Source organism: Limulus polyphemus, unplaced genomic scaffold (genome assembly GCF_000517525.1).
Source record: "Limulus polyphemus unplaced genomic scaffold, Limulus_polyphemus-2.1.2 Scaffold1890, whole genome shotgun sequence".
Classification (NCBI taxonomy): domain Eukaryota; kingdom Metazoa; phylum Arthropoda; class Merostomata; order Xiphosura; family Limulidae; genus Limulus; species Limulus polyphemus.
This window is the reverse complement of record NW_013667500.1, coordinates 115,642-128,036: the sequence shown is the minus strand read 5'-3', so window position 1 is coordinate 128,036 and position 12,395 is coordinate 115,642. Positions and strand designations below refer to the sequence as shown.

General features: G+C 35.6%; 1 protein-coding gene across 2 annotated transcripts in view; it reads right to left on the bottom strand.

The window, feature by feature from the left end:
• LOC106465268 overlaps positions 1-12,395 on the bottom strand; it is a 134,364-nt gene that overhangs the window by 24,711 nt on the left and 97,258 nt on the right. For both annotated transcript variants that reach the window (XM_022393128.1, XM_022393129.1), the window contains exons 15-16: positions 8,704-9,000; positions 1,962-2,126 (exon numbers count right to left, since the gene is read on the bottom strand). In XM_022393128.1, coding sequence (XP_022248836.1) covers positions 1,962-2,126; positions 8,704-9,000 — 462 coding nt within the window. The remainder of the gene's footprint in view (positions 1-1,961; positions 2,127-8,703; positions 9,001-12,395) is intronic.

The window sequence follows — 12,395 nt, the reverse complement described above, 5'->3', positions numbered from 1 at the left end:
CTCTCCACAGTTCCAACAACCTTTCTGCGTTGAAGTTGCCGGCATTGAGCTCTCTTGTGCCCAGGTTTGTTACAGTGCCAGCAAAGTCCCTCAAACTTCTCTGAAAGCTGCCCTTTTCTGGCCTTGAATCCTGATGACTGTACCAACCTTGGTACCTCTGTGCCGGACTTAACGTAGGATTCAACTTCAAGAGCTCTGGCCATTGCATCCTGCATAGTAGAGGGGTGTACTTGCTTTACTTGTATCTTCAGTTGTGGACTGTACAAGTTGTCTACAAACTGATTCCTCAACAACAGCTTGAGCACATCGAGTGGTGCAGTTGGGTAGGCCTTGTGTGCCATACTTTTCCAAATCCTGTGCCAGCTCTTGCAGGCTCTCCCCTTTAGCACTGACTCTAGTTTTAAACCTAGCCCTGTAGACTTTGGACTGATTTTGAGCTCCATACCTGAGCTCTAGAGCAGCTACCAGTGCTCTATAGTTGTGCCTGTCCCTTCAGGCTCATTGCCAGGTACACTGCTTTCTGCTCCTCTGTCCATCCATTCATTTCTGCCAGGAGCTCAAATTGTGCTCTATATGCTTCCCATGGTGCCTTCCCATCGAATTCCTGTGGCTTTCTTCATACTAGATCACCCCTATTGCCGACACTCATATCTGGAATATGACTTCTGGCAGGACTGAAGATGTCTGCATTAGGGTTTAGCTGCAGGGTCTGGAAGGGGCTTCTTTTTGTCTGGGGCTGATTAGGTCCATGCTTAATATATCCTCCCTGTGTAAAAGACAGTAAACAGTCCTTTAATGTATTTAATTCACTTTGAAATTTACTAATCTTTTCCATTTGTACTTCTTGTTTCCTTTCTTGTTTCAGTTGCCACTGGTGCTGGTTTTCTTGACACTCCTGTAGTCTCTCTTCTTGTTTATTTTCTCATTCTTCTTGTTTCTTTTCTTTTTCCTCCAATAACTGCTGTTATCTCTTGTTTATTTTGCTGTTTGAGCTGCCACTGTTGCAGATTTTCTTGCCACTGCTGTAGTCTCTCTTCTTGTTTATTTTCTCATTCTTCTTGTTTCTTTTCTTTTTCCTCCAACATCTGCTGTAATCTCTCTTTTTGTTTCTTTTTGCATTCTTCTTGTTTCTTTCTCTTTTTTCTTCATTTCTATCCCACTCTTTGACACCAATTTGTTACGTATCTGCTTGTTTGTTGAATTCTGATATAAATTATTTCTGAGGAACGTCAGTGATACAAGTCCTTTCTTAATTAAAACTAGTTTATTCTTTCTCAATACAACTTTGTAATACACAGAATTTCCACAGTCACTTTAAACTTAACTACTTTATAAACACATGCTATAATTCACAGCGATTCACACACCTTACTTACGTTGCCTACTGTTCGCTTGACTCAATTATCTCTATCTTCAATCTATCTGCCTATGCAATCGTGCTGGTTTTTCTTGCCAGGCTTATATACTAAAAAAGAGGGCACCTTGAACAAACTCGGGCCTACCCGATAATTCATGATCCTTCCAGAAACTCCAGCACACATGCTCCCAGTGTCATGCGACTTCCGCTGTCGTAACAGTGTACATTATATACTTGAACCAGCCTCTTACATTGAAAAACAAAATCTTGTTAAATATTACCTAAACTATTATTTGACAAAAGTTTGTATTTGTGTGTGTTTCTGCTTATAACTGGTAAGCCACTAAACTAATTGTCAACAAACGTAGTATGATCTCTTAGGGTCCCCCAGGGAGTTAAATGATTCATATCTGCTCCCCCCTTTATGTCAACCCAGGAAGGCCCACATCTTCCCCATGCATTGAATGGGTAGTTCAGCTAGTTATTACTTTATATGTAATTCTATAAGTTATTTTCAATGTATAAGTATTCCTAGACTTACTATTAATATCTAAGTTTTTATAAAATCATCAAAGAAACAACTTTTTCTTAACACCAAAAATACCATTTTTAAGAGTTTCAAGAAGTTTCTTAAGAACCAAGGCACCATTTCTCAGTTGTTCAATTTTCAGTAGTTGAGTAGATAGCTTCTTAAGTAGCTGTGCTCTCCACAACTGTTCCTGTGCTTGTAGTTCAAGGTTCTGATTGGTAGTTATAACCCAATCAGTCACTGAATGGGGAAAGAGATAAAGACACTCATGCATACACTGAAATATTGAAGCATTGTTCATGACTCAAGAGAAAAAAATTAGAATCAGTTTAATACATAATACTTTCTATTAAAACTAAAAACAAAAAAGAACAGATATTTCCTCAGATGTTTGGATGCTATATAGATATAAAATGTCAAGTCTGAATAAAACTTGTATCAGAAGAAATATACTGAATCAGAATTTAAAACATTAAGTATGATATGACGAAATACTTCAGACAGCTCAGCACCTTATTTTATGTTCTGCATCAAAGTGCCTTTTAAACTATACTCAAATACTAAAAAAATTGTAGAAACAGTGATTGTAAACTATTTTGAAAAATTATTTTTTAAAAACTGAAAAGCTAATAAATAAGTTTACTCTAACTAAATTCATCCAAAGTAATGTCATTCCCAAATGTCAGGTAAGAAAAAAGTTTAAACTAAGAAATTACAAATAATTTGAGAAAATTATATAAGAAACAGAAAATAAGTACTAAATTACTATGATGTAACTACGGCATAAGATAGATCATACTGACTTATTTCCAACAAAAATATTGATCCCAATGATTTCATTCTGATATTTGTCCTTGTGACTTAATTCTTATTGAAACCATACAACAGTGACTTACTTACTATAGAAAACATATTACGGTGACCTAGTATTGCAGGAAATAAATTGACTTATTTACTACAGAAAATATATATATAACAGTGGCTTAATACTGCAAGAAATACATCATGGAGATTTAATTTCCACAAGAAACAGAAATTTGTCAAAGTCACGTAATTCTTGTAGAAAATAGGTATCAATGTTCCAGTGACTTAACCCAAACAAAGATGGGTCTTAATGACTCAAATAACACAAACATTAAGTATTGAGCTTGTTATTTTTGTTTGTATAAATCACAAATGTAACTAAAACTTATATAATAAAGTACAGAAGCAAAATTATAAGTTTCCAATCTAACTAGTCAGGATACTGATGAGGTTGAACAAAACTTACAAAATGAATAAACACTAAAATATTTAAAAAGCAGTACTGAAAGTTAACATTATCCTAATCTGAAAACATATTTCTGATAGATACTCACCACACCTCACACAGAATAGCTATATTCCTCCCATGTCTGTCTAAGAGTTGCATGCCACAAGCATTGAGCTAACTCCCACCTAAAGTTCATGTGTTTAATGTAAGATGTGCTGGTGTATGATGACATCATCATGCAATAATATCTCTCCATCAATAGGATGTTGACACAACCTCCTTGTGCAGAAACTCCCCTTAAGCATTTGCTCTCGAAAGAACTTCATTCTTAGATGAGGTAAGAACAAAAGTGCACCTGAAGGGTGGAGGTCAGGTAGGAATGTATGAAAAATTATCTATCAGAAACACATTATCAGAATAGGAAAATGTTAACTTCTGAGACACAAAATAGCTAGAATCCCACACTGAATTGATGGTGCAAAAGTAAACTTAGATGAGATTCCACCAAAAAGCACCTGAAGGGAAAGTCCATGGAGTGTGACACCCAATGGCAGGGGATCCATAGGGGCATACCTGTGGGAGACCACATCTTGTCTCAACCAGGGTATACTCTACACCTGGAATGTAAAGGGAAAAGAGGCAAATAAACCACAAGTACCACAGGGATAGCCAGAATAAGAACATGTCTATCCAAGCACTTGTACACAAGTGGTTAGCAAGCCAGTAGGTGTAGTGTGATTAGGACATGATCAGACCATAAGGGGTGTGCTCAACTTGACTCAAATTGCAAGAGGAGAGCATACTAGCACTACACTAACAGTATCACCACTCTCCTACTTCTCACCATATTATGCTAAGCCCAATCAGTGAGGAACACTTGAAGGTCCACCGCAAGGGTCTATTGAAAAATAAGGGGGATCATTTGCATTAGGGAGACCAAGATAAGTGCCCAGGTCCCTATGAGATGTCTGCCAAAATGTTATTTTACTGGGGACAGTGTAATGGGTGATTGTGAAATCAAGCAGTCATTTCCCTGGTGCTGGCTTTTCCAGGATAGTCCATGTAATGGTATGGTCTGGATTGGGCAATTAAGTAATTTTTGTATACCACAAAAATACTTCTAGCAGTCTTGCAGAACATCCAATCTCAAAATTTGGACTGGCAGAGCCAGGGCAGTTGATCTGCGCTTTTACTGTTACCCATGACCACATGTGGATTTTGAGTAATAAGCATACCCTGGGAGGCAACACCAGCCACTTGGCAGGATCCTGTTATATGAAGAGTGAGAGAAAAACACACTGACCCATCTCAAGGATGGTGGGTCAATTGAAGAATAGTGACTGAGGGAAATAAAAATCCTGCGGGAGATGAAACAGCCTGATGATGAATAATAATGAGAGAAAAACGTGGAAAGCTGACCACATGCCCGCCTGGAGGATTTCATCTAAGGGCTGGGAAAATGAGAAGCAAGAAAGTGACACAGGAAATGACTGAGATGTGATAAAAAGTGAAAAAATCTGCAAGCATCAACATACAAAGAAGAATACACTAACTGGACAAGGTAATGGACCTAACAGGTAAGGGAAGAAGACAAAAGGTCCCTGGATGAAAAACACAGAACAGTCCAAAATAGACATAGGAGCCGATCCAGATCAGAACAAGCAGAGAGGTGAGAGACAGAAAAAAGGGATATATAGGTATGAAAGAATGGTCACTCTCCTAAAAGGCTGAAGGTAGAGAAAAAAAAATGGTCCAAGTAGAGAAGTAAGAAGTGTGGTGGAATAAAATTTGAGAAGCATCAATAGCATAGATATCTGAATGATGATGAACACTGACAAGAAAGAGAAGGGTGTAAGACATAAGAGAAAGGTAGGAGAAAGAGCAAGCACAGGACATGTTTGAGAGTGTTTAACACCACATGAAGGTCCCACTTAGGCAATGGAGTGAAGCAAGTGGGTCAGAGAAGAAGGAAGGATTGGAACAAAGTGGGCAGAAGAAGAAAACACTCTGAAAAGTAAAATGTATTGGATAAGGTGCCCAATAACCAGTGATGGTGGAGACCAACAAAGCATTTTTGAATAACCAGGTGAAAATGCAGAAAGGTGGATCACATTAGGATAGCTGGGAAGAAGGGAGTGGCAGATGGACCAACCATAAGAAACCCACCATTTTCATTGATAGACAAAGTGTAAGAGTAACAACAACAGGATAAAAAGAATTCATAAGGATGATAGACCAGACAAATCCCACATGTGAAGATAAATGGATGGTACCCCTAGATGAAGTAGGAAACTTGAGAGATGGAAGCAAAAGAGAGAGGACACTGGGTAGAGAAAACCAGGGTTGAGCTGGCCAAAGAGGTGCCATCAAAAGGCCCCAACAGGGAGTTTTGCTTATCAAAGCAAGAACCTGAAGGAAGAGTCAAAGAGAAGGCTAGGCATACAGCAAAAGGTGAGATCAACAGCTTGAGCTAAAGGTTGAGGAACAGGGGACTAGAAGAGAGGAAGCTTGGAGTTGTGAGGAGAGACATCCATGAGAGGTGTATCTGACCAAGAGGAAAACCAGCAAAAAACCCTGGAAGTGGAGAGACCACCCCATGGGCAGAATGAGGTTTGGTCAAGAGAAGCAATCCACAACCAGGTTTAAAGCTCCTGGTACATGATACAAGTAACAAGATGAACTCAATAGGAAATAACCTAGAAGAAGAAGTCCAACAATTGAAAGTAAAGAGTCCTAGAGCAGGTACCCCCTCAACAGGTGAAATAAGAAACAACCATGGAATGGTCAAAGTGGATCATGACCAACTGATCCACCATAAGAGATAGAAAATGGGAACATGCCTGATGAACAGCGAGAAGTTTGAGCACAGTGATGTGAACTCTCTTCCCATGCCTAAACACTAGAAGAGATGGTGTTAAAGCAACTATGAAAAGATGGAGATCCAGTTGGGGTGTGTTGAATGCCATTGTGGTACTGCATGATCTAGCCATCAAGAAAAATCCCAAAGAAGATTCACTATCATGGACAATGGAACTGGAGAAAGATTCCACCACTGGTCCTGGAGAAAGCCTATGTTTGTGTGTGCCCCAAAGGAATATGCATTCCATATATTCCAGTCATTCCATATATTTAAGGTGAACAGGTGAAGGCTGAACTTGACTGCAATGAGAGTAAAAGAAAATGCCCATATGTACTAAATACTGTGTAGGGATGAGAAAGGACTTGGAAAGAGTGACAAGTCATCACAACTGAGTAGCCTCCTGCAGAAAGTAGATGCAAAAATGGAAACACAGCCCCAGTGTGTGAAGGCTCACATGATTGGATCAAAGACATAAGGGACCGACACCATGCCAGCAGGAAATCAGAAGACTCAATTCTGATGAATAAAATGTGTGGATAATGAGATAATCAGGATATATAGAACGGTGTCCAACAAGGCAAACATAGTCATCCACAGACCAAGCGAAACAGACCAGGAGAGAGGAAAGTAATTTTCCACCCAGTACCACAGAACAACCAGAAACTGATTGAGAGATAATAGGTCAATAACTGGATACCAGTTCCAGGTCAACATGGGGAACACAAAGAGGTGAAAGTAAAAAAACCCTCTCAATGGCATGTTTGTTAAAAAGGTCCAAAACTAAATCCACAAGACTTTGAAGATAAACATGGTCAGAGGGAAGAGAAAATGAAACAGGAAGAGGAAAGAGGGGAAGAGAAGGAAATGGAGAAAGACTGTGGATGTAAAAATGAAAAACCTCAGGTGAAGTGAGACAAATGAGCACCCGCAGAGCTCAACCTGACAGGATAATCACCAAATAGATGAGTGACAAACTATACATCATGTAACAGGAGAAGAGAAATAAGAGGAAGGCCTAAAAGCAGGAAAGAGAAGGGTAAAGGTAGACTGATCCAGCTAAGGAACAGAAGTAAAATGGTAAGGTTGAGAAATACCAAAAATCAGTGAAGAAAGGGAAGACCTATGATGGGCTAAATCAGCCTAGATCTCCAGAGAAACCCATACACCACTGGAGACTGCTGAGTGATGAAAGGAGGCCAAACAAAGGTCATGACGAAATGAAGGAAAGCAGGTGCACAACAGTGAGAAGTGCATCCCAACCCAACAAGTCCCAACAGCACAGGAATCTAATAAGGAAGTACAGAGCATAAAAAGTGGTACAGGCTAAGATGGTAAAAAGAAGGGAACAAACCTCTCTGCAAGACCAATCTGACTAAAGACTCAGACTAAAGATGGAGAGACGAGAAGAAATGTAAAAGAGTGGTGAGAAAAAGACAAAGATGAGAAAATGGGGAACAAACTAAGAAAATAGAAAAGAAGGGGTCAGCTCCCCAGTCAGGCAAAAGAGATTCCAAAGACCAGGAATATAGAAAAAGAAAGGCTGGAAGTCAGGACAAAATAGTCATGAATGTGAGGGAGATGAGGCATATGGGTACAAGTGTAGAGTTGTTTGAGAAAGGAATCAGCATGAACTCTAATATCAGGTGGAAGAAAGGTAAAATAATTCCAAGAATAATGAACAGGAAGAATCAAAAGACATTGGCTAATGACAAAAAAAGTACGTACCTGAGAAATCATATCAAGAAAGAGATTGGAAGGTTGAGAATTTTTCCAGAACACTAAAACAATACCTAAAGCAAACCTGGGTGGAGGAAACAGTCAGTTAAATTTGTTGTTCTCTGGGCATTCACAAATAGAAGAGAAGGGAGAAGGCCCAGTATGCATGAGGGAACCCACGAAATGCTGTACAATGGCTGTAGCATCCCTCACAATAAAAAGCCTCCACAAGCCATAGCAGAAATAGGTCCCATGTTTGTAACTCATTACTTTCACAGGACAAATTAGAAATCAACGTCATTTGAGAATTCATTATATTAAACAATATTTTTAAACAAAAGTAAAGGCTGAAGAAAAATGCAAGATTCACTGACAATTGTAAATCTTGGTAATTTAAACATAGACTAAAAAAAATTAATATGTCTGTTCAAGTTAATGACAAGGAAAAAATAAAGTTATTTTGAGTGCAAGTGCTTAAGAGGAGTTACTGTACATGGAAGTTATGTCACCCTTCTATAGGTGGAAAACTATTGTTGTATGGTGATGTCATCATGCCCCAGCACAGTTCACATTAAATTTTAGGTGAGAGTTAGCTCAAGACTAGTGGCATGCAAATCTCATATGCAGCTATTCTATGTGCAGAGGTGAAGTATCATCACAGAAATTAAGATCTGGTAAACCAGAAGTCTGAAGATCTTGAGCTAAGTTTAGAAGATGGACACAGCCATTTGTATAAAATTTTATGTTTACTCAACAAGGTTTAACTAACCTCCAATTAAATACAAATGCTTCAAATGCACAATCTATTTGCAAGGTTTGGACTTGGGAGCTTTAAATTCAATTGAATGTTGCTTTAAGACAATAAAAATAAAAATTTTATAAATTCAGGCCAATTCATAAACTCCTCACTAAACATAAAAACGTTTATATTTCACAGTAAACACCTTGTATCAGAAAATAAATATAACAAAAGTACTTTTCCAGCTCACTTGTTAATATTTTCTGTGCTTCTCTCAGTTTCTCCAATGTCAAGCATATTTCTACAGCAACAAGTGCAACATGGGATGGAGATTTGATAACAAGTGGTGGGATCCCAATTGTGTTAGCAATTGGAACAGTGTCATGTTGTAGAAGCTGATAGAAATCTATCTTGTAGTCTAGCATTGTTTCCAGCACTTCAAATGTTACATTGAGATGGTTATTCTGATGGCTTTCCAGCAGCAATGCACAGCCCATCTGAGCTAGCAGGTATTGGTGAGGTTTATCAGGTAGATGACTGCCATTTACTAAAATATACAAACTTTTCTGAGATAATGGGAGAGAAAACAAAAATAATGTTCACTTTAATTTACATGAATGATTGGATAATATAAGAACTTTGTCAATGCATCCACCTGATACTTTCTTATTTAACAATCAGTGACTTAAAAAAAACAACAATTGAAAGTACAAAAGGAGTATTTCAAGACATTTCCCTCAATGCCTTTAATGAACAATATTTACCTAGCTTTACACTTACCTTTTTAGGAAGAGTAGCACAATTAAACAGTAATATACAAGCATCGAATATAATTAAAAATTATATTTTTGATGAGTGGCTAATTAAGTTAAATAGATTTTCACATAATGAAATTTAAATTTGGTATGTTGTAAAACAAAAATGAGGAACATACTGCAATATACAAATAATTTTCTCATGTTACCCACAAAATAACTATGAAAAGATGCAATCATTTTTACCAACCATAATATGTAAAGCTATCCAGTCTTTCAAACTTCAGATATTCTAGGAATCTATGAGTGACAGCAAAGAAGAATGTTATAATATGTCAAAAGCACTACATATATCACATCCAGTGCTGAAGAAGCCTTTCACCAATTATCAGAGCTCATCAGACTAGCTGGGATACAACATACGTAGCAGTGGTCTAGACATTATGTCTATCAATTTTCACGAACAATGAATGTTTTGGTGTGAATCTGATTATTTAAGTGAACTGCTATTACAATACATATTTTAAACTCATTTACAAATATGGTTTAGAAACGTATATATTTGGATTTCTATCTCAACACAAAGAGTATAGATATATATATATATATCACTTTTATGACTGCTTCTGTGTGAGTACAGATGTGAAATAATTCAATACACCAAACAGTGTAAATCTCTTCTGACATTCACAACTGCATCTATGTGTCTACATGAATACAGATGTGAAGCACCTCAATACAGTAAGAAGTATGAATCTTTTCTTTCACAACTGCCTCTATATGCCCAAGTGAATACAAGTGTGAAAATACTTTTGGACAAAAACGAAATTTTCCAGATTAACTTATAATAACTATGTCTATTGTGCAAGTGTGTAAATAACTTCCTATATATTGTATTGGGTAAATTTATTTACCATCAAAACAATCATAACTAAAACTACTGCAAGCAGAACATATAAGAATGAGAAGAGTAATAATAATTATGTGATAAAGTAAGCATTTTGAAAGAACATTACTTCTATATTTCAAAAAGTTTTTTAAATAATGCAAACTCTCTTTATAAGACACTTTTTATGATAATGGGCATTGTTTTATCTACTTTGTTAATGTGTTTTTTTAACAGTAATTCAAAATTTTAAATTATAAAATTATATATACTATAGTTTACAAAAAAAATATGAAATTGTAAAGTTATATCCCACAAAATAATAATAATTACACTTTTTATACAAAAACATACTATAAAAGTAGAGCAAGGTATTTAAGGCTTTATATTTTACAATCAATATCTTTTCTTTTGGTGCATTCAAACATTTTAGAGAACTCTTTTCAAACAGGCTGACATCACTGTTTGCTTATTTTTGTGCACAATAATTGAAAAACACTTTCGAAGATTTAATTTTTTTTCACCATATTTTCACAACTATTGAAACAATTTTCAGTGGGAATGAGTCTGTGACACAGCAGTATCCCAAAATATATATATACATGTATGTATTAGTGGTGTGACGATTAATCAAAATAATCAAAGATTGGTCATTACAGTTAATTGAACAAGTATTGGATTATGATTTTTCCATAATCGATTATAACCAATTACAAAATCATTTGTCAGGAATATGTTGTTTTTACATTTTTGTTATATCCTTGTTTCTCATCCTCATTACAAGAAAACTGGATGTTCATGTAGTTAGTTAAACACAATTAACATAGGTTTCCCCACTGGTTCACTCACCAAATCCAGGTTTGTTAGATAATTAACTCATTCAGCATAGACTCGGTCCCTGGGACCAATCTTGTAACCATCTTGTGCTTGTTATAGTTTTCATGTTATAACTTTTAAATTAGTAATCAAATGCTAGTGAAATTTGGCAAATTATTAATAAACATTACAATGCTTTCATATGCAAAATATAAAAATTATTTAAAGTCTTAAAATTTGTAAAGCAAAGCAAAGTTTTTCTCATATTTTCTTTTTCTTTTCGCATGTTGCCTATCTATCATGCAAAGTAATATTCATTTTAAGATTAAAAATACTTTTATGCATCAAAAAATTTTCAAATTTCACATATGAAATTTTTATAATGTCCAAATAGTTATCAAACATTTCTTATGAAAAAACTTTATATTTGATCTGTTATTTTCGGTAATTAATCTCTGTATGGGTTTGGTAGATTTGACCGATCTCACAACCACCATAAAAAGTTAGGAAATAAATAAATTATGCCTCTTTCATTCTAGAACGAACACAAATTATAACACAAAAACATAAATGTTTAGACTAAATAGCTTAAATCTCATAACATTATACATTTATATATACTTATTATTTTTATTATATTGACCTTTCAGCCGTGCCTGGCTAAAAATACAAAAGTTACAATGACGTGGCTCACGTGCACTCATGTTACCTTTTAAATAACATAAAACTGACCTTTGGTCTGTACAAAGTAACTTGTCTTGGCTTTGTTTTAGTAGACTAGTATTTTGTAAAATATAGTCACATTTCAATTATTATACATTATATATCTATATAGATTATTGCTATTTTGAATAAAGTTCTTAAACTTATTTCTCTTAAAACATAGAACAGAAACTAAAGAAGTAAAGCAAATAATTATGATCTTTGTACTCAGTTGCTGCTTGACATAGGTTGCTAAGCCTTTAAAAAATTTGCATGTGGATGATATGAAACAAAATATTTTTTTTAGATTTTATATACACATTTGAATAACTAAAAAATCAGAAATTACTACATTAATACCATAGAATTCAACTATAATTTATCAAGCTCAGTAACTAAGATGTATTTTAGTCTAAAAGAATATTAAATTTCGAGCAGACTAAAGACACCCCCTACCTGGTTGAAATATTGGTTCTAAAGAAAGAAATGGTGCCAACCCCATTAAAATAACTGAGAAAGCCACTAGGGGCATTCTGAGCTTCCAATTGGTTATTCATGTCATATATAAAAGTCAGTGTATATAAAGGAGCATTTCCAAAAATGGAAAGAGGTGAGCAGGGTTCCACTATGTTTGATTTATTACATGAGCAATATCTTAACAAATTGAAAAGATAAGAGGCTCTTATTTTATATTTTGGTTTGTCAATATCAGTAATTTAAATTCCTAATTCATATGAAACTATAGACTTAGTATTTTGACTTCACAAACATCTAACTTGAACC